The 27,939-nt window shown below is 36.7% G+C and overlaps 3 protein-coding genes across 4 annotated transcripts in view; all 3 read right to left on the reverse strand.

Moving 5' to 3' along the window:
• Positions 1–4,467, reverse strand: part of abca12 (ATP-binding cassette, sub-family A (ABC1), member 12) — a 72,887-nt gene extending 68,420 nt beyond the window's left edge. Inside the window, exons 1-5 of one of the 2 annotated variants that reach the window (XM_048194345.1) lie at positions 4,187–4,467; positions 3,364–4,038; positions 2,552–3,226; positions 918–1,592; positions 40–152 (exon numbers count right to left, since the gene is read on the reverse strand). In XM_048194345.1, the coding sequence (XP_048050302.1) occupies positions 40–152; positions 918–1,592; positions 2,552–3,226; positions 3,364–4,038; positions 4,187–4,455 (2,407 nt within the window). In that variant the 5' untranslated portion in view covers positions 4,456–4,467. The remainder of the gene's footprint in view (positions 1–39; positions 153–917; positions 1,593–2,551; positions 3,227–3,363; positions 4,039–4,186) is intronic. The other variant, XM_048194346.1, reaches the window with a different exon arrangement.
• Positions 4,468–4,645: 178 nt separating this feature from the next.
• On the reverse strand, positions 4,646–7,067 carry LOC125270592. Its single transcript, XM_048194348.1, has 4 exons — positions 6,634–7,067; positions 5,821–6,495; positions 4,998–5,672; positions 4,646–4,860 (listed from the first exon to the last, which is right to left on the reverse strand). The coding sequence occupies exons 1-4, from the start codon at positions 7,065–7,067 to the stop codon at positions 4,665–4,667; spliced, it is 1,980 nt and encodes a 659-aa protein (XP_048050305.1). The 3' UTR covers positions 4,646–4,664.
• A 23-nt stretch (positions 7,068–7,090) lies between these two features.
• LOC125270591 lies at positions 7,091–27,889 on the reverse strand. Its single transcript, XM_048194347.1, has 20 exons — positions 27,641–27,889; positions 27,004–27,085; positions 25,472–25,565; positions 21,939–22,107; positions 20,242–20,369; positions 20,050–20,123; positions 18,437–18,610; positions 18,104–18,297; positions 15,877–15,995; positions 14,944–15,047; positions 13,609–13,740; positions 12,768–12,937; positions 11,661–11,791; positions 11,425–11,555; positions 11,143–11,307; positions 10,828–11,036; positions 10,540–10,670; positions 9,877–9,991; positions 7,468–9,663; positions 7,091–7,307 (listed from the first exon to the last, which is right to left on the reverse strand). The coding sequence occupies exons 2-20, from the start codon at positions 27,070–27,072 to the stop codon at positions 7,091–7,093; spliced, it is 4,722 nt and encodes a 1,573-aa protein (XP_048050304.1). The 5' UTR covers positions 27,073–27,085; positions 27,641–27,889.
• Between the last annotated feature and the right edge of the window lie 50 nt (positions 27,890–27,939).

The following is a 27,939-nucleotide window of genomic DNA, read 5'->3' on the forward strand; positions in this document are numbered from 1 at the left end:
ATCCAATGAAATCCATCAAACACCACACAGTAAACTTGCCTTCATTTGAGTTTAGAACATATTCTGTGACCTTAAGAATCACAGATATGATGGGCTGAGCTGTGTTGTTAGATGGCAGGGAATTCTGAAGCTCTCTCATCACATTTACAATGCTGAAAATGAAAAAGAAACATCACTAACTTTCATGACACATGCATACACAAATACATGTACTGCATATCCTCTACCATTCAAAAGTTTGGGGTCAGTATGATATTTTAATGTTTTTAAAAGAAGTCTTATGCTCACGAAGATGAGCATATATATATGAAATATATATATATATATATATATATATATATATATATATATATATATATATATATATAATATATTTTAAAATGTAATTTATTCCTGTGATGGTAGAGTTACATTTTCATTAATCCTGTCTTCAGTGTCACATGATGCTTCAGAAATTATTCTAATATGCTGATGCACTGCTCAAGACACATTTCTTATTATTAGCAATGTTGAAAACAATTGTGCTGCTTAATATATTTGTGGAAACAATGATAAATTTTTTCAGGTTCCTTTGATGAATAGAAAGTCAAAAGAACAGCATTTATTTGAAACAGAAATGTCTTTACTGTCACTTTTGATCAATTTAATCCATCCTTGCTGAATAAAAGTTTTAATTTGTTTACCAAAACTTTTGAATGGTGGTGTATACATGAATAGATGGATGGATCTACTATATATTTATAGATCTCCCTTCTAATGATATATTCTCTACAATTACACTTCATTCAATTTGTAGCTAGTAGGGAGCCTTGGAGATGCAAAGGCTAAGAATCACTGCTATATACATATTTAAAGAACGCAAGAGCGAAAGAGAGACACAGACACAATACTTTGGCATTAATATAATCTACACTTACACTTCATTCCATTTGTCAGGTCCAGAAGGTTGAGAGATGGTCTGCAAATAGGCTAAAATGCTGTTTTTCATAGGAACCAACACCTCAACCACCTCTGCTGGAAAAAGGGCATGAATCACTCCTTCTGCCATCTGGAGAGTTTCCTGTGTAAGGTTGTTAGCTTTACTGTAGTCCATGTTAGGGTTCAGGATCAGCTGAAGTGAACCATTAAAAGCACCAAGAATATTGTCAACCACATCCTGAGGTAGAGCTCCAGTTTCATTAGACATACTGTCCAGAACCACTCTCACAGCACTGATGATGGCTTCTGTGAAGTTTTCACTTTGGAGACCACCATCAGTGCTGGCCACCTGTAGAGCGTAGGTTAGTGTCTGAGACACTTGTTCAGTGACAGAGAGGAAGGATCTGTCCTCAGGAGAGAGCAAGGGGGCCAGTGCTTCCAAAAGCTGATTAAGATCCATCCCAGTTGTTACAAGATCTACAGTGCTGACATTTCCCTGGAATATTCCGGCAAGTGCCATTGTTAATTGTTGGTTAATAATCCAGTCCTGTGTCAAGTTGCCTCCATTTGAGCTCACAACAAATTCCATGAGGTTTAGCAACATAGATATGATGGGCTGAGCAGTGTTGTTTGATTGCCAGGAAACCTGAAGTTCTTTCAAGACATTTATAACTCTGAAAAAGAAAAAGAACACTGTCAAGTTTCTCATGACTTTTTCATAAGAAATTTGTTGCATTTATTAACAGTGATCCAATTTCCACAACAAACCAGTATTTAAAATTAAATTATTATAGACTATTTATATTATAGGCTATTTAAGTATATGCTATTTATTTGCCTTTTACCAGAAATGAAACTGAAAAGGCAACAAAACACAATTCATGAAATGGTAAAAACATTCACAAATACAGAACATACTTTTTAGCAGTCACAAGGTAATTACTTATTCAAAAGAAGTACTTAATCAGAGTATGCGATTTTGGATGCAGCCCTACTGTGAAGTGCAACGGGCACAGAAGAACAATGGTGCCCGCTACAATTTTACTGTTAAAAAGTGAGTCACAATATAATGCCATTGTACTGAATTCACCCAACTGGATTTTGGTTACCTTATCAAAAGATTCTACAGAAGTAAGCAGGTCTTACAGGTTTGGAATGACATGTGGTTGAGTAAATCATGACAGAATTTGCATTTTGAGAATAGATTTATCACTTATGCAGCAGAGCAATTTTCACTTGATTGTACTGCACATATCAGAAGATTATTACAGAGGCAGCTGACATTGGAGGAATTTGCAGCTTTACTCACAAACTACAATTCATGCTCATCAATAAGGTGAGAAACAGACCAGTTATAAACATAAATATACTCAAACTTATTGAAAAGTGTACTATCCAAGTAGTAAAAGAAGATGTTTGTTGTCGTAATGATGACGATAGCGTAGGCACACAAGAGTAGTAGCTGTTACGTGCTCCGGCACAGTTAGCGATCACACTAGGCAAACGAACCAGACTTTGGGGGTCAAACATGCACCAGCCTGGTTCAGATCGCCTAGCGTGAGTATACCATTACACATAATGAAAGACAGAGAGAGCCAGAATGATTTGGAAGAAATATATTGTCTGCACTTACACTTCATTCCATTTGTCAGGTCCACCAGGTTCTGAGATGGTCTTCAAATAAGTTAGAATGCCACTTGTGATGGGAACCAACACTTCAACTGCCTCTTCTGGCAAAAGGGCATGAATAGATCCCTCTAGCATCTGGATAATCTCCTGTGTAAGGTTGTTAGCTTGATTGTAGTTAATATTGGGGTTCAGGATCATCTGAAGTGAACCATTAAGAGCACCAAGAATATTGTCAACCACATCCTGAGGTAGAGCTCCGGTCTCATTAGAAATCCTGTCCAGAACCACTCTCACAGCACTGATGATGGTTTCTGTGAAGTTTTCACTTTGGAGACCACCATCAGTGCTAGCTACCTGTAGAGCATAGGTTATTGTCTGAGACACCTGTTCAGCGACAGAAATTATGACTTTTTCCTCCGTTGAGAGTAGGGGGGCAATGGCTTGCAAAAGTTGGTTAAGATCTACACCGGCTGTTGTGAGATTTACAGAACTAACATTCCCCTGGAAGATTCCGGCAAGTGCCATTGTCAGTTGTTGGTTAATAATCCAGTCGTTTGTCAGGTTGCCTTCATTTGAGCTCAGAAGGATTTCTGTGACTTTTATTAGCATTGATATGATGGGCTGAGCTGTGTTGTTAGATGGCAGGGAATTCTGAAGTTCTGTCATCACATTTATGATGCTGAAAAAGAAAATCCATACAACTGTCATCTCTCCTCCAGATATGCATAAAGTACACATATACAAATGTAACTAGAAAGCGAGAGTTAAACAGAGAGAAAGAACAATATGCAACAAATATACAGTCTCTACACTTACAGTTCATTCCATTGATCAAATCCAGCAGGTTGGGAGATGTTATTCAGATAGGTTAAAATGCTGTTTTTGATGGGACCCAACACCTCAGCTGCCTCTGCTGGTAAAAGGGCATGAATTGCTTCGGCTACTATTTGGATAGTCTCCTGTGTGAGGCTGTCAAGTTGAGCATAACTCATATTGGGGTTCAGGATCAGCTGTAGGGAACCACTAAAAGCACCAAGGATATTGTTAACCACATCCTGAGGTAGAGCTCCAGTCTCATTCGACATACTCTCCAGAACCACTCTCACAGCACTGATGATGGCTTCTGTGAAGTTTTCACTTTGGAGACCACCATCAGTGCTAGCCAACTGTAGAGCGTAGGTTATTGTCTGAGACACCTGCTCGGCGACAGAAAGGAAGGCTCTTTCCTCTGGGGAGAGTAGGGGGGCAATGGCTTGCAAAAGCTGGTCAAGATCCACCCCAGTTGTTGCGAGATCTACAGAACTAACATTCCCCTGGAAGATTGTGGAAAGTGCCATTGTCAGTTGTTGGTTAATGATCCAATCCTTTGTCAAATTGCCTTCATTTGAGCTCAGAAGGATTTCTGTGACTTTTATTAGCATTGATATGATGGGCTGAGCTGTGTTGTTAGATGGCAGGGAATTCTGAAGTTCTGTCATCACATTTATGATGCTGAAAAAGAAAAAGAACACCAGTTCAATTGTCATCTCTCTTCCAAATATACATAACGTACATATTGTATACACAAATGTAAAACGAAAATAAGAGTGAAAAAGTAAGAAAGAACAATATCCAACAAATATATAGTCTCTACACTTACAGTTCATTCCATTGATCAAATCCAGCAGGTTGGGAGATGTTTTTCAGATAGGTTAAAATGCTGTTTTTGATGGGACCCAACACCTCCGCTGCCTCTGCTGGTAAAAGGGCATGAATCGCCCCCTCTACCATCTGGATAGTCTCCTGTGTGAGGTTGCCAAGTTGAGCATAACTCATATTGGGGTTCAGGATCAGCTGTAGGGAACCGCTAAAAGCACCAAGGATATTGTCAACCACATCCTGAGGTAGAGCTCCAGTCTCATTCGACATACTCTCCAGAACCACTCTCACAGCACTGATGATGGCTTCTGTGAAGTTTTCACTTTGGAGACCACCATCAGTGCTAGCCACCTGTAGAGCGTAGGTTATTGTCTGAGACACCTGCTCGGCTACAGAAAGGAAGGCTCTTTCCTCTGCGGAGAGTAGGGGGGCAATGGCTTGCAAAAGCTGGTCAAGATCCACCCCAGTTGTTGTGAGATCTACAGAACTAACATTCCCTGGAAGATTGCAGCAAGTGCCATTGTCAGTTGTTGGTTAATAATCCAATCCTTTGTCAAGTTACCTTCATTTGAGCTCAGAAGGATTTCTGTGACTTTTATTAGCATTGATATGATGGGCTGAGCTGTGTTGTTAGATGGCAGGGAATTCTGAAGTTCTGTCATCACATTTATGATGCTGAAAAAGAAAATCCATACAACTGTCATCTGTCCTCCAGATATGCATAAAGTACACATATACAAATGTAATTAGAAAGCGAGAGTTAAACAGAGAGAAAGAACAACATCCAACAAATATATAGTCTCTACACTTACAGTTCATTCCATTGATCAAATCCAGCAGGTTGGGAGATGTTATTCAGATAGGTTAAAATGCTGTTTTTGATGGGACCCAACACCTCAGCTGCCTCTGCTGGTAAAAGGGCATGAATCGCCCCCTCTACCATCTGGATAGTCTCCTGTGTGAGGCTGCCAAATTGAGCATAACTCATATTGGGGTTCAGGATCAGCTGTAGGGAACCTCTAAAAGCACCAAGGATATTGTTAACCACATCCTGAGGTAGAGCTCCAGTCTCATTCGACATACTCTCCAGAACCACTCTCACAGCACTGATGATGGCTTCTGTGAAGTTTTCACTTTGGAGACCACCATCAGTGCTAGCCACCTGTAGAGCGTAGGTTATTGTCTGAGACACCTGCTCGGCGACAGAAAGGAAGGCTCTTTCCTCTGCGGAGAGTAGGGGGGCAATGGCTTGCAAAAGCTTGTCAAGATCGACCCCAGTTGTTGCGAGATCTACAGAACTAACATTCCCCTGGAAGATTGTGGCAAGTGCCATTGTCAGTTGTTGGTTAATGATCCAATCCTTTGTCAAGTTGCCTTCATTTGAGCTCAAAAGGATTTCTGTGACTTTTATTAGCATTGATATGATGGGCTGAGCTGTGTTGTTAGATGGCAGGGAATTCTGAAGTTCTGTCATCACATTTATGATGCTGAAAAAGAAAAAGAACACCAGGACAATTGTCATCTCTCTTCCAAATATACATAACGTACAAATTGTATACACAAATGTAAAACGAAAATAAGAGTGAAAAAGTGAGAAAGAACAATATCCAACAAATATATAGTCTCTACACTTACAGTTCATTCCATTGATCAAATCCAGCAGGTTGGGAGATGTTATTCAGATAGGTTAAAATGCTGTTTTTGATGGGACCCAACACCTCAGCTGCCTCTGCTGGTAAAAGGGCATGAATCACCCCCTCTACCATCTGGATAGTCTCCTGTGTGAGGTTGCCAAGTTGAGCATAACTCATATTGGGGTTCACGATCAGCTGAAGTGAACCATTAAAAGCACCAAGGATATTGTCAACCACATCCTGAGGTAGAGCTCCAGTCTCATTAGACATACTCTCCAGAACCACTCTCACAGCACTGATGATGGCTTCTGTGAAGTTTTCACTTTGGAGACCACCATCAGTGCTAGCCACCTGTAGAGCATAGGTTATTGTCTGAGACACCTGCTCGGCTACAGAAAGGAAGGCTCTTTCCTCTGGGGAGAGTAAGGGGGCAATGGCTTGCAAAAGCTTGTCAAGATCGACCCCAGTTGTTGCGAGATCTACAGAACTAACATTCCCTTGGAAGATTGCGGAAAGTGCCATTGTCAGTTGTTGGTTAATAATCCAATCCTTTGTCAAGTTACCTTCATTTGAGCTCAGAAGGATTTCTGTGACTTTTATTAGCATTGATATGATGGGCTGAGCTGTGTTGTTAGATGGCAGGGAATTCTGAAGTTCTGTCATCACATTTATGATGCTGAAAAAGAAAATCCATACAACGGTCATCTCTCCTCCAGATATGCATAAAGTACACATAATACAAATGTAATTAGAAAGCAAGAGTTAAACAGAGAGAAAGAACAATATGCAACAAATATATAGTCTCTACACTTACAGTTCATTCCATTGATCAAATCCAGCAGGTTGGGAGATGTTATTCAGATAGGTTAAAATGCTGTTTTTGATGGGACCCAACACCTCAGCTGCCTCTGCTGGTAAAAGAGCATGAATTGCCCCTTCTACCATCTGGATAGTCTCCTGTGTGAGGCTGCCAAGTTGAGTGTAACTCATATTGGGGTTTAGGATCAGATGAAGTAAACCATTAAGAGCTCCAGAAATTCTGTCAACCACATCCTGAGGTAGAGCACCAGTCTCATTAGAAATACTCTCCAGAACCACTCTGACAATGCTATTGATGGCTTCTGTAAAGTTTTCACTTTGGAGACCACCATCAGTGCTAGCCACCTGCAGAGCGTAGGTTAGTTTCTGAGACACTTGTTCAGCGACAGCGAGGAAGGCTTTGTCCTCCAGGGAGAGTAAGGGGGCCATGGCTTGCAAAAGCTGATCAAGATTTACCCAGTTGTTGTGAGATCTGCAGAACTAACATTCCCCTGGAAGATTCTGGCAAGTGCCATTGTCAGTTGTTGGTTAATAATCCAGTCCTTTGTCAAGTTGCCTTCATTTGAGCTCAGAATGAATTCTGAGACCTTCATCAACACAGATACAATAGGCTGGGCTGTGTTGTTAGATGGCAAGAAATTCTGAAATTCTTTTATCACATTGATAATGCTGAAAAAAAAAAAAAAATCATCAAGTCTGTTATGGAATCTTCCTATTTCTTCATACATACATACATAGTCAATCAAAAAGAAAGTCACCATTCAGAACAAAAAAAATAATTGAATAACAAATAAACAGTAATTTGGAAGTAATACAGTCTTTGACTTACACTTCATTCCATTTGTCAGGTCCACTAGGTTGGGAGATAGTCTGCAAATAGGTGAGAATGCTGTTTGTGATGGGAACCAACACCTCAGCTGCCTCTGCTGGCAGAAGTGCATGAATCACTCCTTCTACCATCTGGAGAGTCTCCTGTGTGAGGTTGTTAGCTTGAGCATAGCTCATATTGGTGTTCAGGATCAGCTGAAGGGAGCTGTTAAAAGCACTAAGAATATTTTCAACCACCTCCCAAGGTAGAAGACCAGTCTCATTAGAAATACTCTCCAGAATCACTCTGACAGCACTTATGGCGGCTTCGGTGAAGTTTTCATTTTGGAGACCACCATCAGTGCTGGCCACCTGCAGAGCATAATTTACTGCCTGAGAGACCTGGTCAACAACAGCAAGATACTCTCTCTCTTTAGGAGGGAGTAGGGGAGTAATGGCTTGGAGGAGCTTCTCAAGATCCACCCCAGGTGTTGTGATATCTACAGAGCTAATTTCCCATTGAAAAATTGCAGCAAGTGCCGTTGTCACTTGTGGGTTAGTGACCCACTCCCTTGTCAAGCTAAGGTAGGTCATGATCTGAGCTTCAATTTCAGCAGGAATACTAATGTTCATTGGGAAGCAAAGAGAATCATAGAATGCCCGTTGAAGCTCAAGGTTTCTTTTAATCAGATCCAGCTCACCTTGCAGCATAACCATAATTGTATTGGCAACTTGTACAAGATCTTCGCCTTCCAGAGGAAGCTGCACATGGGTCAAGTTCTTGATCTGATTCATCACCAGTGTTGCCATATCTGTCTCTGCATTGATAAGTGTCACCTGCATTTCTGCCATGTGTATCAGTTGATTGAGAATCTCCGCAAACATACTGCCACTGGTGGCATTTCCAAGCTTGTTTAGATACCACAGTATGATATCTCCATACACCTTCTGTGCATACTGCCCCTGTGCCATCAATGTTGAGTTAATGGTGTGGTATGGATACGGTTCTCTGATTACCTTTTTTAAGAGGTCTTCCAGAATGTTTAGCTCATTTGTAATATCAGATATGTTCTCTACACCGAGATACTGAAGGTTCTGTCTGATTGCTGACAGTGTTGTTATCAGCACCTCTTCTGTCAATGCAAGTGGGTCAGATCCGGAACTAGACATGTTACTTAGTTTCTGATACTCTACCATAGTGATGTTAAGCCAATCTTTAAGACTCATCTGAGTGTTCTCTGCCACTGGAATTACTTCAAGTAAAGCAGAAGCACTCTGAATGAGCTGAAGGACACATTTGGCTTCTCCACTGGCAGAATGCCATTGGGGAGATTCTGTGGTTTGAGTGTTCAAGCATTGTGTGATTTGAACGGCCATATTCAGAGTCTGCAGTACCGACGGTGACCATCTATAAAGAATTGTAGAATTGATTTGTGCTAATTCAAAGATTGTGAGATTGGAGGCTTGTAGTCCTTGACTGATGTTGAAAACATGAGATGCATAAGCCTGCTCGAGAAGATGTTGAACCTTCCTCACAATTTCCATGGAGTCTTCTGATGGCCAGGACATGTTCCATGGCAGGAACAGAGCGAGCACATCAACTACAACAGGGAGAGTCATGTTACCCTGAAGAGGTTTCATTAGGATGGTGATGTTATTTTCGAATGCAAGCATTGCACCAAGAAATTCAAATACATTCTGGACATCAGCTACACAGTTCTGGCCAAGAGCTGAACAGATCTCCAGATCTCGAATGAGGGCATGAGTCTTATTTAGGCCTGCTTCTAACTGATACTGCTGCTCTGTAGGCAAAATGGCTCCAAGTTGGCTCAAAATTGTCTGAAGAACTGCAAAACCCTCCTCACTGTTTAACATCTGGTTGGACCTGTTGTTGAAGACCTGAAGAATGTCCATGATCACTGGGTGCACAATGGTTGTCTGGGATCCTCCTGACAACAGGTTCTCTATCTGCCCCAGTCCAAGAGCCTCCAGGATGTCATTTAACAAATTGAGTGAGAGTTGAGTGTCAAACTGCTGTGTGGACTCAATGTTGGAGAGGAGCTGAATTTCTTTTTCAACTGTATTAATGAGGTTCAGCAACAAGTCTTGTAGTGAAATGTCACTACCAAGCAGTTGACTAGGTATGCTATTGACTAGGATTTGCTGCAAAAGTGCCATGTAACTGTTTTGGAGGAGAGCCACTGTTCCCTGGATAGGTCTAAAATCAGAAGAAAAATGTCTGTATTATGGTGGATTGTAAAGTAATTCAGTCTATAATTAAATAATCTATATTTACTTGTTGTATCATCTACGGGTCTTCTTATGCAATTTAATAAATTTTGAATATCAAGAATGCACATAGTAGTACTGAAGATAAATATATACAAAATTACTTTGTATCAATAAATGTTTTGCCTTAAACAGACGCTACCTTAGCAGGCTGTCAGGTTTAGAGATCACTTCAGAGATCAAAGACTGAATCAGTGGAACAGCTGTTTCCCAGGTAAAGCCGGTCTGACAGGTGAAAGCTGATGAAGTAAGAGTGCCTGCAAAAAGGGGATCATTATTCACAACATATTACTTATAATTTTGTGTATATTATAATTTTGTTTAAATAATTGGGAATTATAAAACTTTGCAGTACATTGTTATATTTATGTCATATTTATGTCATATTAATGAAATCGGCAACACTTTAAAATAAGGTTGAATTTGTTAACATTAGTTAATGTACTAGGTTTCGTGAACAATTATACAATATACAATAATGATTTTACAGCATGTATTAATCTGTTACATGTTAATTTATAAATATACTACTGTTCATTGTTATTTCATGTCTGTTCATAATATATTAATTTTAATTTATACAGCTTATATAAAGTATATATATATATATATACTTATATACTTTATTTACATTAAGAAAAAAATATTAAACTCAAAAAATAGATTAATAAATGCTCTACAAAGATTACTCTGTTATAAAATTAATAACAATAACTATGTGAAATCATATAATACCACAACATAATCAAATATTAAGAACAAAGTCTTCTGATTTATCACAGATTCATAACTTTTTAACACTTACAGTTTGGTGATACAGTGGCATTTGGTTGGTAGGTCAAAATCCAATAAGCCATATGGAAATATGGTTCCATGGAGGGCCACAGATAGCTCTGCTCTAGCAGAGAACCCATGGTCTCAAATGTTTCAGTACCTCTGTTTAACAAGAAATTAAAATGCAAATAAACATTTGAAATGCCCTGAAATACGTGTCTATGGGGACCGTAATAGTTTGGTTCACTATTTGATGTCATTCTCAACAAGCAACATCCTGATCACATAGTAGCAATTGAACAATTAGTAGGTTTCTGACCTGGTCAACAGAATCTGAGGCAAACCAACTGAAATGTTCCCTGGGATCCAAGCTGCAAAATATTCCTCATTAAGCTCAGTTTGCAAGTTCTGGAGGGCAGAGCCATACTGCATGGAGGTTGTGTATAGACTGTGCCACTCCGCCATAAGAATGGAGGGTGTTACATTGTACATTACAGTTCCATTCACGACACCAACCAACTGTTGGACCTGTGAAAACATTTTGATTAGGCAGTAATAATCATTCATTTCCAATTTTTGTCAAATAGTAACAAAGCTTGAAGTCTGCAAATCACTTCAAAACACATCCCTTTACCTTCTCGATTACAGGCAAAAATGGTGTTAACAGCATTTGCTCAAGACTTGTGTCATTCCCAGAACAAACTAGAGTGCCCCACAACTGAGGGTCTAAAGAGCTGTATGCTGAAATCCAAGCCCAGGGAGCAGACAGTTCTCTGCAGCTAGTGTGACCTTCTAGAACCTGTATAAAAACATTAGAAGACATCCAATGTGGCAAATGAAGCCCTTGATGCAAACTGCATGAAGCCCACATGCACTGTCTTTTTTTGTTTGTTTGTTTGTTTTACTTTTTACCCACCTTAGCCACTGTTTGAACAATAGAGTCCATGCCATGGTCAGCCCAGGCATTAGCAAATGTCTCATTCTGCATTAGAGAAAGGAAGACCTCCTGTACATACTGGGCATCCCTCAGGACCACGTCAATGAATACTGTGAAACAGACAGTGATGATTCAGAAGAACTGCTGTATGTGGCTATAGCATTGCAATAGCAATTGTTTGCATAGCGTAATTCTCTGTGCATGCTGATACATACACAGCTGTGCTTCCATTGCAACCCTTGCCACTTGCATGGATGAATGGCCACCCATCATGAAAGTCTGAATGTATTCCCAGCCTGGCATCCCTTGTAGAAAATCAAATGCTGTACTGCTTAATCCGAAGATTCTGTAAGGGGGTGGGGGGGAATGATAAATAGGTTGGATTTTAGGTTAAACTAGGGATGCATCGATAAAAACTTTCTGGCCGATACCGATAACCGGTAATTCTTTATATTTGAAAGCCGATAACCGAAATCTAAATCCAAATTTTTATATAATTTTTGAGAGCCTGCTTACAAAAACAAAAGTTTCACCATTTAAAAGCCATGTCCCACACACACAAATATAATGTTCTCATTATAATTTTATGTAGCCTATATGATAGACTTGCGCTGCACATGTTGCACTTAACTGTATTTTCCTTTTTGAAGTGACTCTAATCATATTTCAAGCAATTCAAAACCAACATGGCAGACAGTGCGCATCTGAAGTTTCTCAGCTGTAGGAAATAATCCATTATTTATCGACTTTAATATATTGGCCACATTTTGATATTGGGCCGATGACGATAACATTAAAAATGAACATATATATCGGCCGATACCGATATGGTGGCCGATATATAATGCATCCCAGGTTAAACTTTTAAAAAAAAATTCATTCAGATGTCAGATGAACCAGCAGTAAGTTCCATTGAAAATAAAATAAACAAAAGCTGTAGAAGAACCTGGTTTTTATGACAAATACCTATAGGATATAAATTCTCTTGTTAAACCACCAGTAACATGCAACTGCACCGTGTTTGTTTGTTTTTTAATGCCTTCTGTTGCTATTTTTGAAAAATGTATGGTAAACTATATCAGGTTTTTAAAATCTAATTTTGCAAAAAACTCTAAACAGTAGCTCCATTTAGGTGTTCTATGGAATTCAAGCACAAAGTCACATGTCACTTCACCAAACCAGATTCGGCAGATGCCACCATAACCAGACTGCGTGACATGCACTCATCCTCAAAAATCAACCAAAACTATGCAAGGTAAGCTCATTTCACTACTGCATCGAACTCAATCTAAAAACATGCAAAGTATTCTAGGTTGGCATACAATTGTTCCCCTAAGCTCTGTGGCTGGGCGTCACTGCTGCGCTGTGACCTGCTGTGTTTGAGAACAGCATCCATGCTCGATGGAGAGACTAGGCCCAGCAAGCTGCTGAAAACCTCCTTAGTGAACGCCAGGTCCGCTGAGGCAGAGGTCTGACTCCAGGCCAAAAGCACCTGAGGGGAGCACATGCAGGCATAAAAATGTTACTGGTCATTTACAATGTTAAAACATCATGCATAAATTGAAATGTAATGCAAAATATGTATGCAAGTGGGTTTGTTCCAAATATTTCATCCAAATATATTTATTTGTATAGTGATTTTTTACAATATTGTTCAAGCAACTTTACAGGAAGTTATTTGGTTAACAAATAACAAAAGTATGTCAACTTGCATCAAAACGTGCCTGGATTATTTTTTGAATCACCCTAAATTAACATGAATAATTGACAGTCCTACTAAATACTCAGCATGACATTTGTCATATGAACATGCCACATGCCTTCTGAATGCAAAATCATGGTGATTGGATATTGTTGTGGAGTCCCCTCTGTGATGAGGGGAATATCTAATTGGGGCTCCCTGGAGACTTGCTCCATATACATGCTTTTTATGCAATCAGTCTTGGTGCGGCTAGTGAGCTGTTTTGTGTTTAGACTGAGCTGGTTTCCTAGGTAACAATGAGCAGCTGATGTTTGTCTGTTTTCCCACAAGATAGCAGGTAAGGAGGAGGAACCGCAATTGAGAATTTCTCACCCTACAACAGGTTTAGTCCAAGAAGGAAGTGTTATTTATAATGGCTGATTTCTAAAAATAGAAAAGCAAATATCAGTAAATAAATTTACCTGTTCAACAGCCTTCCATGTATTTATCCCTTGAAATATCTGGCCCACTTCCCAACTCCAACAATAGGAGGCTGTGATGTTATGCTCACACAGAAAGGTGCGAAAGTCTTCCTCAATGAACAGCACTGGAATCTGAGAAGGTCAAAATATGTGTGGGTGTCAATGATTGTGTAATTATTTGTGTGTGTTTATATAAACTCTTAATCTTCAAACAAAGTAAAACAGTTGGTCTCTCCCAAAACCTAGACAACATGAGGGAATTGTAAGCATCCTCCCAATGTGAAAGATGTTCCAAAAATAGACAGCATACAGTATATTTACTTAGCTTTCTTTTGTACAAATTCCAAGGCAGCATTTTTTTATCCTTCGCAAAGCAGGTACACCCGTAATGCAATGCAACATACTCAGTGAAAAAAAGCATAATGAAATCAGAATAATTACAATTAGTGTATAAAGTCATACAATACTAAATGTACGGATCAAGTTAAGGTCACATTTAATGTTGTTTGGTGAATTGGAATTAGAATTGGAATCCATGCAATAGGGAATTTCTCGTGAGGGGAAAAGATTTTCCCATGCAGAGTTCGCAAAAGGTTTAAGTTGGATCGCTCGAATGTGCCTGCGTTGACCGACAGAAAGCTGCTTGGTTTGAAAGTTACTTCTGTGTTAGCTGTGCCTACTATTGACATTAAACAAAAGACCTTTTCTGCATGCAAACTTTTGAGTATCATTAGAGTAGTTACTGCTAGCGTAACAACATGTTAACCACAAACTAAACAAAGATTTTTGCAAAATTGTCAATTTAAATAAATAAAATAAAAAGAGAAAAATCCATGAAATGTTGAGAATAAATACTAAAAAGTCATACAATAACTAAGTGTATGAATCAAGTTTCATGTTAGAGTATCATGTTGTTGTTAAATTAGCAACATGCTAAAACCAAACTCTACTGAAATCAAGGTAAATATAATTTGTGAACAGAATCAGAATCATGAACAGTAGTTTCTGTGCATTATTGTATATTTATATACAAAAAATATAAAATGCTAACTAAGAAATTAGCCTTACCAAGACAAAGGAGTTATTTTTATTCCAAATTTTTTTTTAAATATTATTTCAATCTCTGTCATTTCCACCACTAAGAAGACAATTCTCTTTTGAAACATGCATATACAATGGATGTAGTTAGTGGACAAATTAAACATTAGTAAAAGTGTGAAAAGGTGTTCTATAGGAATTTATTTTTTAAAAGTCCACAAGGCTCTATGTCCATAGTTGAATAAACACTCATATTTTGAACAAAGAACCTGCATTGAGAAACCAAGAGAGGCCTACCTTGTCAAGAGGAATCTGGATTTGGTTGATAAGGTCCTTTAAGTCTGAGCTGACTACATCAATGCTGCTTGGGCTCATAACATCACTCAGTTTGACATACACATCTACATAAAACAAGAGAAATCAAACAGATTTCCTGAACACTTCTGCCAATTAGGCAAACAACCAAGCCCTAAACTCATACCATTGGTTGATATCAACCTATAAATGGCTATCATATGCATATCTGTGCATATTAAACAAGGATCAAAATAATAAGCTCTCAAAATTATAAAATACATTAAAAGGTCCACTTGGGCTTTCTTCTATGACAACCATAGTTGTGATGTGATAATTTTTCACAATGCCAAGTAGAATGTTTACCTTTATTTAAAAAAGGGTGTGGTGCACATAGAACAAGCAGTCCAAACAGGTTTTGACAATAGACCATTGGTCTCTAATTACCCTAATAATCAACATTTCCCCCAAGATAGCAAGGAACCTGGCAGTCAGCAACCTGGGGTTACGTAACTTGCTCAGTGGCACAATGGTAGTAATCTTGCAATGGTTCGAACTAGAAATGTTCTGTTTAACAACCTTCTCTGTTTATTCTTACCCTTATGAAAAAAAACCTCATTCAACCTTGTACAAATTCGACACATACAGAGTCACTTTACTGGCATCTGATGTCAGTGGCACCAAATGCTAGTTTTTGTGCATCCAATTTGAAATACTGTATGCATTTGTATATTAGTTGTGTGTGTGCATGTGTATAAAACCAAATGTTCTTGAGCAGACTGCGAGTGCCAATACAAGCAGAAAAACATTTAAAATTACTTACTCGTACATATTCGCTATTAGGTAATTAACATAATGATAGCGCTTTAATTAGGCAACCACAGATGCCATGTATCCAGTTCAAAAAACTTGATCAGCAAGTCATCTTCAGCATACCTCTCCCTTTCCAAGCACCCATGTAGTTGAGAAAGCCAATGCCTTTATTGATGACTGGGTTTGTGACTGCAGTAGAGATGTTGGCCTGTGGGATAGTCTTCTGGAGGAATGTCAAGGCACTAAATGAAAATAAATAAAGAGAGGCTAAGATTCTTTGAATCAAGTCAAAACAACAAACATTACATGCAAATAAGTTCCTCATAATGGGAACGTGCAGTGTTGTGGATATACACATCAGATTGAATTTCAAAATCCAAGCAGAGCACCTACATATCAATATAGATACATGCGCAAGAAGAAAATAGGCACTAAAATGGCTGAACTTTGGCCTTGTATATACAGGCAACTTCAAAACATACACAACTTTGTCTGAATTCACTCAATTACTCTCACGTGGCATTGATCGTGTAAAGTGTTTAATATCATATAGTGTCTGAACTAACATTTTATTAGTGCTGTAGTACTCGAGTCCGGACTCGTCTCGGACTCGTTGGTATTTGCACTCGGACTTGTCTCGGACTTGGTCATTGGTCTCGCCAAAAGTTCTAGTTGGTCTCGACCGAGTCCAGCAGGTCAGTCTCACTTCTTACCGATTCCGAGCCGATCTTTTTTGTTACCAGCGGCGACGCACAGGCAATAAAGTCAGCTGCGCATTCTCGCTCTCTTCTCTCACGGTGAAGTGACACACACTCGCGCGGGCGCCTCCTCTCTCTCTCACACTCTTCTCATTCGCTCCGGTTCCCGCAGGTTTCGCGCTCACGCCGAAAGCGCGCGCACCACTGATCATCACTGATCAGTGGAGCGAATAAGCCACGCTCAGTCTCAAACAGAGACAGAAGTCAAACAGTCACAATTACTAAAATGAGTGGCTTACTGCGCTTAAAAGATCAAATACATACAAAATTATGTCAAAATGCTCGTCTTGGCAATTATTCAGATAAACACAGTCAGTTTTGGATCGTTATATAGCTAAGAAAGAGAACGCATGTTGTGTAACAGTATTGAGTCCGTTTATAAACTCTTAAAGGGACAGCAGTCCAATATTCCTGCAGCTGTCTGTCCTGTTATTTAAAGAACAAAAGACAAAGAAATTCACTTTATGCTCTTGACTGAATACGTTTTTAACTTTAATGGTAAGAATAAATCTGTATTTAATATTTACAATAAAAAATACAGAAATTAAGGTAACCAACGTGGATGTGTTATTTTACATTTGATTACTTTAATTTCTGTAGTATTTCTTATCTAAATAAAAACCTACTTAACCTGAAAAACTTATACTCTCTTTTCTATTGCATTTATTTGCTGTTTGGATTTTTTTTTTATTTGTTCTCATTTTATTACTGAGTTTTACTTTTTTATGAAAATAAAACTTTGCGTTGAAGAAAGGTAGATTTTTGTTTGGATATGCTGTTAATTATAGTTCTTAGAAAGAAAATCAGAATCGGAAAAAATAGGTATCAGCAGATCACACTATCCAAAAATCGGAAATCGGAATCGGCCAAGAAAATTGCAATCAGCGCATCTCTAGTTCAAATGAAAGCCACAGCAGAACTGAGACTCATATCGATGTTTTGTGAACGAATCTGTGTAAAAACCATGAGAGTCAATGATTCAATTACCCTTTCAAAAATACATCCACTTGCTTCGCTACTGAATGAATGAATAAATGACTCCGATGACTCACTCATTAAGATTTTAGTTCAATATTTAAAAGTATCACACGTTTTAACATCATTGCTTATTTCTCTTTTGGACATTTTTAATTTAAAACATTAATTTATTTTATAAAGGTATTTATAGAGGTAAAAATAAAAGCCCTACATTTTATTGCTGGGTTGGTAAGAGTCTTAAATGTTTCTGAAAAAAAGTCCCTTATGCTCACCATATAGCTGCATTTAATTTATCAACAAAATACAGAAAAACCAGTAATATATGTTATTGTGAAAGTTATTTATTCCTGTGATGGCAAAGGAATTTTGATCTTTCAGAAATCCTTCTAATATGCTGATTTAAAGATCAAGAAACATTTCTTATTATTATCAATGTTGAAAACAGTTGTGCATTTTTGTTTCAGGATTATCTGATGAATAGAAAGTTCTCCTTGCTGAATATAAAAGTATTAATTTCTTTCAAAAAAAGAGTCTTACTAACCCCAAACCTTTGAATGAACTCATGTGCGATGTGAACACAATTTTATTTGAACACTAATTTCCTCAAAACTCACTTCTTAAGATTCTCCAAATCCGCTGCCCCAGATTTTAGTTTCTCTTCATCTGTAGGCTTCAGGAAAGGATCAGGCAGGCCAAGCATGAAGTCCCACACTGACGGCTCCTGTTGAAGACTATCTAGGACCGCCACAGTCCCTCCAATCAATTCGAACACTTCTGTCGGGTTACTGAGCAGTAGTTCTGTCAGTACCTGGTGACCCACACAAGTAATCAGATAAACATAAAAGCCATAATGATGTCTAACGATTCATTTAATGACTCTTTCATTTGACATTCGTGGGCATAATGTGTGTGAAATATTCTGAAAAGTGTGGGAGGTCTGACCCCACCTGGTTCAGGGTTAATAAGGACGCTTCTAGAACTGTCTCATTAGAGCTGCAGAAGTTTATCAAGCCTTGTGTGAAGAAATCCTGGGTACCAGATGATGTGTTGATGGCATTCATGGAGAAGCTGCATAAGGATTTTTTCAGGATGTTCACTGACTCCCAAACAGACTCCATTGTCTATGATACAGAATGAAAAAATAAAAACACAAACAAGCAATGAATTAAGCTACTGACCATATCCCTAGTTTTTGCTGTTGCATTACTCAAGCCAAGATATTCAAGTAACCACAGTCCCCCCACATCCCCCCGCCCCAATAATTAGAAATGGCCAAATGTTCCCCCTATTGATGCTGCTCTGCTGTACTCCATTACGCACCACTCTGTTTGTTGTTAGGATGACAAAAAAAAGTTTTAAGTTACATTTTTAGACTGGTCTGCCTCAGCGGTCTAACAGCGCTCTTCACTATCAGAATGAGTGAGTTGGCCAATCAAATCAAATAAGGCGGGGCTTATTGTTCACAGAAGATGAGTGCGAGTTCCAATGCGATGCTTTCGTTTTAGCAGTGAAAGAGTATGTGGCGATTAAGTAGCTAATCACTTAAAGCAGAACTAAGTATCTTTTTTACCTTCATAAAGTCCTTACGATGGTTAATTGACTTGTAGTGGTGTGTTTGAGGCGAGCACTAACCCCCTCTGGCACGTCTACGCCAGAATACAGCACTTGCAAGTTGAGCTGCATCGACCCGACACAATCTCGCCTCATGTTCACGTTCACGCGAGAGTGACAAAATGCTTTACGGTAATTCAAAAACAATGTATATATTATGACTTTATAAGACAATTTCGAAAATGACCCACCTCCATCGAGTGTACTGTATTTGCAAATTACCCACCTCCTCTTTCTTGTATTGTATTTGCAAAACTACTGCGCTGGTGAGCGTTGTAGTCGTTGTAGTCCAGAGCTGCGCTTGGAGTATTTATGACAGTGTGATTCACTGAAGGAAACTGTAGGGGGAGCTTCGCAAATCTTACTGAGTTCCGCTTTAATATTTGGCGACTGTTTTATGATTTAAATATTCAGCGTCAGACAGTAATATCCAGTGATGAAAACATTTTTATGAAATTTTGCCATTTTGAATTGAAAACATGCTATTATTTGATTATTATTGTAATTCATAACTGAATGTGACGAGACAAGAAACTTTTTGCGTTTTTGACATATTAGACATACAAATAAGAGTGAATATATATATATTTTTAAATTGATTACTTAATAACTACAATAACAGACCTGAAACTTTTACCATTCTTATTTCTTTTTTTGTTATTCCCTTAAATCCCTTTTAATCTTTTAATTATTTAATTCCATTAAAAATTAAAAAAAAAAAAAAAATTACCCAATGACACCCCCAATCATGGTCCCCCAAATGTTCAAGACATGTTTACAACCTTCACATAAAATTGCAAAAAGGCAGGCTCAGTTTACATAATTCTCTCTAAAATAAATTAAATAAAATAAAATAAAATAAAACAAAACAGAAATGAGGAATTTGGATAATGCAGTATATATTAGCAAAATATATGGATATGTTCAAGAATACAAAAAAAACACTAACCTGATCAACCAGTACAGTGTTGTTAAAAGCTTGCACAACTGAAGTCACATTTGGAATGTTTTGAAGGCTGGAATCTTAAAACAAAAATGTAAACAACATAGTTTAAAAAAAAACCTCACAAGCTTATTAATTACCAATTTTATTTTTTAACTCAGTGGCATTGTATTAATAGACTGAAGATAATGCACATACTGAGCATTCTGTCCCATATCTCTAGGAGCTCTGGGTGATCTGATGTATCTCTTTTCAGGATTGAGTGAACCAGTCCTCCCTTCTGTAGATGGGCCAATGGAGGTAAACCATGGAGCAGTGCTGATAGACTGAAATAAATAGAGGACCATCGATATAAACAAGAACTATAATTATTTTTTTAAAAGGACAAACTATAGTCTTGTTACTAAAAGTTTAGCAAATGGTCATATTATACTATCATAATTATTGTTTTTAAAAGGACAAACTATAATCTTGTTACTAAAATTTTAGCAAATGGTCACATTATACTATCATAAATGGTTATATAACATATGGATATGCACAGAACAAAGACATAACAAAGACGTAAATGCTGACGTTTTTGCCCAAGCAAATTTTTAAATAGCACACGTCACAGTGAAAGATAGAGCATTACTTAAAGATAAGCACTAGGTAAAGGATTACACAAATAAGTCATGTGGTAGTCAGTTTGTTGAGAGTACACAAAGAAATGTAATTAATTAAAGGAAGTAGAAAAAGAGGAATGCCAACATGGGAGTTTCTGCCCTACCTTAATCTATATGGATTTTTTTTTTTTTTTTTTTTTTTTTTATTCACTCAAGAAATCTTCTGTGGTTCATATTAAAGCAAAGTAAAGCCTTTTCTATATTTCTTCAACTGAACAATATCGAAGACTATTTTATTTTATTTTTTAAGGCAATGCCACTGACTAATTAAAATTGTTTTTGTTTTTTTTCTCATTCTTTAACTTAATACTTTAATTCAGTTCACTGACATGTTAGTATAATATTAAAGTTTTTGATCAGGAGCCAAGACGACCAAATGTTAACCTAAATGTACTGACTTTTACTCTTTTTGTGTTTCACAGAAAAACGTCATACAAGTTTCAAGCAATATGAAAATACGATGATGACAGAATTAAATTTAAAGCAAATAATCTTGACTGAGCTGATTGAATTTTAACAAATGAATATGTGATTTCTACAACAATGTTTTAGACAAAACATATATATATTATATTATATTATATTATATTATATTATATTATATATAATAGCAGGATTCAGCCCATTTGGCTCAAAAATCTAAAGAGTCACATGACTTGTCTTAACAGTGTCTTTTTGTGTTAGAGGAAAATAGCACATAAAAATTTTCAGTTCAACAAGTATACTTTTATAACAATGACTCAACTCCCTACAAAGATTTTGACTGTTGACTCAACCTGGACATTATACACACTACAGTAAAAGAATTGACGTGGAACAATGGGTTTAGTAAACATTCCTCCACTAAACAGCCAAACACTTTTGCTAATCATCTGACCCAACAAGGTTATTCTTAGCTTTATGAATACTGAATACTGAGGCAAAGGGGACAGCAGTGTCACAGGATGTGCAGTATTCTGCCCTGAGATCCATTGTCATCTCATCAGTGACGCACTGAAATACAGGTGAACTGAGACATCTTTATCAGAAATCTAAGTCATCTATGGCATTAAGGTGCTGGTTCAAAAACATCACCATTAATGTGCATATCTGATCATCATAACACGCCCAAACTGAAAACAAAACCAGACCTCAGACTTTCTCAGAATATGGTGCTACATGAAACAACGTTTTAGGTGGGGGAAAAAATGTTTCTGGAAATGTGTTTTACACAGAAGTGCCATGCATTACCTGTGAGATTCAACATCCCTGCGGTGACGATGACCTGCGTACGAGCGTGATTTGGACTGTCCTTCTGTTAGGTAGGATTTGCCCGTGCATGAACTGTCGGTGCTGCACATGAGCGTTTGCAGGAAAGGGAAGAATCCGGTGCTCGGAAGGTTTTTCGGCGCGACATAGCCTGAAAGAAACAGAGCAGAGTTCAGGTTGTTCTCCAAACTCATCAGGCATTACAGAAGAAGACTCAGAGCTGTTATCTTGGGAAAAGGACATTTCAATAATTGGGTGCTCAGGAGAAAAATCTAAGAAGCAGACCAGCAAACGTCTCTGTTCATTCTCCATTTAATCGCACTGCTTTCTGGGAAAAAAGAAAACCCAGACAACCCAGTTTCTCAACATGGGTTGGTTTTTCTTTTCCAGGGGAGGGAGAATGTTTGATTTTCCTGTCTGGTTTCATGGTATAGAACTTTCAATGGCAATTTGCCATGTTTGATTTCATCGGTTCTTAGAAACAAACACAATGCCATGAGTCAAAACATACATTATTATAGACTGAGAGTTACCACTTAAAAGGATTCATACTGTAGGATTATTGACCTTATGCAATGTTTGTCCAGTAAATAGTGTTTGAATGAACCAAAACCATTGAGAAACCACAGAGATTGATATAAAATAAACATGACATTAGCTACTTGGGGTGTGACAAGCAAACAAATGATTTGATCACTGCATCTTCCTTAAATATAAAAGAGAAAGTATTATTAACATTCATTATTTCAATGACATTAAATATTTTTTATTTAATATTTTAGTTTTTTAGAAGAATTTTTTGGTACTAAATTTATTTAAAGAATAGTTATGATACATTTATTACCTGTTATTCAATTTTTGAGCATAGACATGAAAATTAAATTTCCAACTTTCTGTGCTTTGGAGCACAGACTTAAGTTTGGTCTCTATTTAAAGATGACACTTAGCAGATTATTGCTGAAGTGAAAAAAGTTACATTTTTATGAAATATATATTTTCCAAAACATATTTTACTCTAAAACTTTGAGAAAATCTAATCTAAACAAGTTGTGTTTCAAATTTGAGGTTGATATCTCTAATAAGCTTTCAGGAAGATTTTGTTTGGGTGCAGTATCAAACGTTTCCACTAGATGAAATTTGCCTCTCATTCGTTTCCAATGCAGTCATTTTTGACAGTGAACACTACAAGTGTAAATATATTTTTAAGGACCATTTAACCTTTTTGAATCATGTCCATGATTTTGTGTGTGTGTGTGTGTGTGTCTGTCTGTGTGTGTTCACATAGCAAGTACCAAAACCTTTACCAAGTTTCATACCATTCTGATTAATTAAAAATTTTTAAAAACTAAAACATACACTACCGCTCAAAAGTTTGGGATCGGTAAGATTTTTTATGTTTTTATCACCAAGGCTTAATTTATTTAATTAAAAATACAGTAAAAACAGTAATATTGTGAAAAATTATTACAATTTAAAATAACTGTTTTCTATTTGAATATATTTTACAAAGTAATTTATTCTCGTGTTGGCAAAGCTGAATTTTCAGCATCATTACTCCAGTCTTCGGTGTCACATGATCCTTCAGAAATCATTCTAATATGATGATTAGTTCCTCAAGAAATATTTGTTATTATTATCAATGTTAAAAACAGTTGTTTACTTTTTTTTCAGGATTATTTGATGAATAGAAAGTTCAAAAGAACAGCATTTATCTGAAATAATTTTTTTTTTTAACATTTTACACTACCGTTCAAAAGTTTGGGCCAGTAAGAATTTTTATTTTTATTTTTTTTTTAAAGAAATTAAAGAAATTAATACTTTTATTCAGCAAGGATGCATTAAATCAATCAAAAGTGACAGTAAAGACATTTATAATGTTACAAAAGATTAGATTTCAAATAAACACTGTTCTTTTGAACTTTCTATTCATCAAAGAATCCTGAAAAAAAAAATATTTTACACAAATATTTTGTACAATTGTAAACAATAAATGTTTCTTGAGTAGCAAATCAGCATATTAGAATGATTTCTGAAGGATCATGTGACACTGAAGACTGGAGTAATGATGCTGAAAATTCAGCTTTGCCAACACAAGAATAAATTACAAATATTTTCAAATAGAAAACAGTCATTTTAAATTGTAATAATATTTCACAATATTACTGTTTTTACTGTATTTTTAATTAAGTAAATGCACCCTTGGTGAGCAGACGAAACTTCTTTTAAAAACATTAAAAATCTTACCGATCCCCAACTTTTGAGCGGAAGTGTACATTTTTTTCAGTCAAATATAACCGAACAGCACCAGAGGTTTAATTTAGTTATTAATCATTTTAATAACAGATGCAATATTATCATATCCAAATTTTGTTTATTCCGTTTTTTTTTTTTCAGGTATGACAACGCAAAATATTTCATACAATTAATTCTTTATATGGAAAAGAGTGGCCAGGATATTCAACTAAATATTCATCTCATATTCAGACAGAATAGTAGTTTTTCTTTTAACAATAAAAATAGCTCCTAAATAAAACATATTATTTTGTTTACATCTATACATCTCTCCTCTAAGCAAATATCAAGGAAAACACACCAACTAGAATTAGTGGAGGTCAGAATGCTTTACCACTGAGGTTAAGCACTTATTTTCTCACATTATCAAATGAGTTTCGAGTTTCTTATGGATGCATATACAATTAGACAAACACTGAGTCTGCCTGAGCAGAACGTTGCAAGGCATAAGGGAGCTACTTACGGGAAAGACCAGGCCTAACAACCCAACCCTCAAAAGAGAGATGTAAAATAACAGAAAACTCCCAAAGGACAGTCAGCTTAAGGGGAAGGAACATATGTAAAAATCAGAATATATGTCTTTTTACTACTTAATCCCATATCGTATTTAAAGGAACCTGGAGGCAGATGGATAATGCATAACATTAAACAAGAATAATGTCGATTTGGGGATTAGCTGCTGGGCATACATTGTGTAGAAATAAGACACTATAGTCTAGAACATTCCCAAGCAAGACAAGGTGGATAACGTAAATGTTCCCAAGAGATCTGTGGCGTCAGTCTGCTTAAGATCTGCACCATATTACACATATTTAAATATGAAGTAAACTATGTTCAGCTGAGTATCTCAATCAAACCATGAATCAAACCATCAACAAGTTACTGTTCCTTACAGATAAGCAGACATGCTTCAGAGTGTGGACTTTACAGTACACTAAGTGCAATGACAATCCCCATGGGCTAACCTGAGCATAAATGTTTTCCTCAAGGGCATAATAGTAATAAAGCAGGATTGTGACCTCAGTAACTCCACAGCTTCTGACTCAGACCTTCACAGGATTGAACCCGCAACCCTTTATTTAGAAGCCCAGTACCTAAACCATCTTTAATCAACCTGAGAATGCCTTCAGTCACTGTCAGGTCACTGTGATCACAACAAACTATATTTAATTGACTTCCTTTCAGAGTCTACATATAGGATGATGTGTAATAGAGGTACATACAGGTGTCTTTGAGTTTTGGAGGGAACTGTGAACGGGTGACCGCCAAGATGATAAAGATCACAAGTGGCCAGACAAGGAGAGCCAGTGACCAGCCCTGAAAACATCAACAAACAAATGTGCCGTCAGATATACTGTTGGTATTATTGTACTGAAGACATGCATATGTACAGTACAGTCCAAAAGTTTGGAACCACTAAGATTTTTAATGTTTTTAAAAGAAGTTTCGTCTGCTCACCAAGGCTACATTTATTTAATTAAAAATACAGTAAAAAACAGTAATATTGTGAAATATTATTACAATTTAAAATAACTGTGTACTATTTAAATATATTTGACAAAGTAATTTATTCCTGTGATGCAAAGCTGAATTTTCAGCATTGTTACTCCAGTCTTCAGTGTCACATGATCCTTCAGAAATCATTCTAATATGCTGATCTGCTGCTCAATAAACATTTATGATTATTTTCAATGTTGAAAACAGTTGTGTACTTTTTTTTTCAGGATTCCTTGATGAATAGAAAGTTCAAAAGAACAGCATTTATCTGAAATACAAAGCTTCTGTAGCATTATACACTACCGTTCAAAAGTTTGGGGTCAGTAAGAATTTTTATTTTTTTTTAAAGAAATTAAAGAAATTAATACTTTTATTCAGCAAGGATGCATTAAATCAATCAAAAGTGGCAGTAAAGACATTTATAATGTTACAAAAGATTAGATTTCGGATAAACACTGTTCTTTTGAACTTTCTATTCATCAAATAATCCTGAAAAAAAATATTGTACACAAATATTTTGTACAATTGTAAACAATAAATGTTTCTTGAGCAGCATATCAGCATATTAGAATGATTCTGACACTGAAGACTGGAGTAATGATGCTGAAAATTCAGCTTTGCCATCACAGGAATAAATTACTTTGTGAAATATATTCAAATAGAAAACAGTTATTTTAAATTGTAATAATATTTCACAATATTACTGTTTTTTACTGTATTTTTAATTAAATAAATGTAGCCTTGGTGAGCAGACGAAACTTCTTTTAAAAACATTAAAAATCTTAGTGGTTCCAAACTTTTGGACTGTACTATATATTAAAGTCTTCTGAAACATTTCGGCAAATATATGTTTTAATGATACAAGCAATATTAAAGCAATAAAGCACAGTTAATCTAATAACTGCTGTCCTATTGTACAACACAAGTAATTTCTCTGATAGATATCACTCAGTAGTACAGTATCACTTTGCAGTGTTAACTTAATTTGATCATAGCAATAATGCAAACAAATCAGCTAACAAAAAGACAAAAGAACATACTCTTACATTTTAATATTCAATATGCAAAGTCTGTATATTAGCCTATATTTGGGCAGAAACCCACAGAACTCCATATGCTCAATGCAGACATCATTATTTTAATCAGGGCATCAAGCTTTTTTCTTTTTTTTTTTTTTTTTTTGGAATTCATAGAATTTACTCCTCTATACATAAGTAAAGAATGATAATCTCCAATTGTAAAATTTGCGTTTACTCACTGGCTGCCGGATGACACTGAGGCCATTTTTCCAGAGGAGAAGTCTTAACTGTTTTAAGAAGGAGGCCATCAGACGAGAAGTTCTGATAGAAATAAAAGACAAAAGAAAAATGCAGGTTAAAGATATTCAGTAATTCCAGCACTGATTCAAACTCAAAGTATTTATGGGGAAAAATTATAGGGCTGGGCGATATATCGCATGCGATAGTCACGCGCATTTCGTCAGTAAAGCCGGTTCCCTGATTGCCGCTAAATCGCCATCACCTGCTCTCAAATGGAGCGCCATTTAATAGACAGAGCCGTAGATCACTGATAAGCTACTTAACAAATAAACAAATATACACAAAAATAATTAAAAAGGCTGATTATTTTTTTAAACCTAGTCCCTCCTGGCCCCTTTATTACTTCTGACTAAAACTGTTGAAAATCATTGAGTTTTTCCTAACTAATCCACGCTGAATTCCATTCACAGCCTATACCTTTTATTTAATTAATATTTCATTGTTGACATGAATCTCCGTTACTCACATTATTATCGCACCTACATAAGAAATAAATCTCTACCAGGTAAACTAGATATCAAAACACTATACTTATTAGACCACTAAAATAATATAAATGGATGAAGTCATATTTACCTGGTTTAGCCTGGGTTGAATGTAGTGTATCGTTATTGGGTCCGATGCGTTTGATATAATGAAGACATTTTGCTAGGTTATTCCTAGCAAAGAGCTCTTTCCATGTGATATTCAATAACCTGAAGAAAAAATAATATTAAAAAAAATAAACTGCTGTTAATGACGTGCCGTATAAGTACAGTTTTTTCCTCTCGTCAGGTGTTCGCACCGGTGTCAGTGATATCCAGCATAGACTTCTCTCTGTTATGACTCCACAGGTGAGAGGCGGGTGTTTCACACACAGCTTGCATGACCGGTTT

Source organism: Megalobrama amblycephala, linkage group LG6, assembly GCF_018812025.1.
Source record: "Megalobrama amblycephala isolate DHTTF-2021 linkage group LG6, ASM1881202v1, whole genome shotgun sequence".
NCBI classification, from domain to species: Eukaryota; Metazoa; Chordata; class Actinopteri; order Cypriniformes; family Xenocyprididae; genus Megalobrama; species Megalobrama amblycephala.

What these genes read in the sequence shown, in the direction of transcription:
- LOC125270592 (XM_048194348.1), bottom strand. Translation starts at nt 7,067, where the DNA reads ATGGCCCCCTTACTCTCCCTGGAGGACAAAGCCTTCCTCGCTGTCGCT. An exon ending in TTTGATCAATGGAATGAACT is followed by an intron (nt 6,496 to 6,633) that starts GTAAGTGTAGAG and finishes TTTCTTTTTCAG; the next exon opens with CATCATAAATGTGATGACAG. An exon ending in TTTGATCAATGGAATGAACT is followed by an intron (nt 4,861 to 4,997) that starts GTAAGTGTAGAG and finishes TTTCTTTTTCAG; the next exon opens with CATCATAAATGTGATGACAG.
- LOC125270591 (XM_048194347.1), bottom strand. Translation starts at nt 27,072, where the DNA reads ATGGCCTCCTTCTTAAAACAGTTAAGACTTCTCCTCTGGAAAAATGGC. An exon ending in GATATGGGACAGAATGCTCA is followed by an intron (nt 20,124 to 20,241) that starts GTATGTGCATTA and finishes TTTTGTTTTAAG; the next exon opens with ATTCCAGCCTTCAAAACATT. An exon ending in CAGAGCTTAGGGGAACAATT is followed by an intron (nt 11,792 to 12,767) that starts GTATGCCAACCT and finishes ACCCCCTTACAG; the next exon opens with AATCTTCGGATTAAGCAGTA.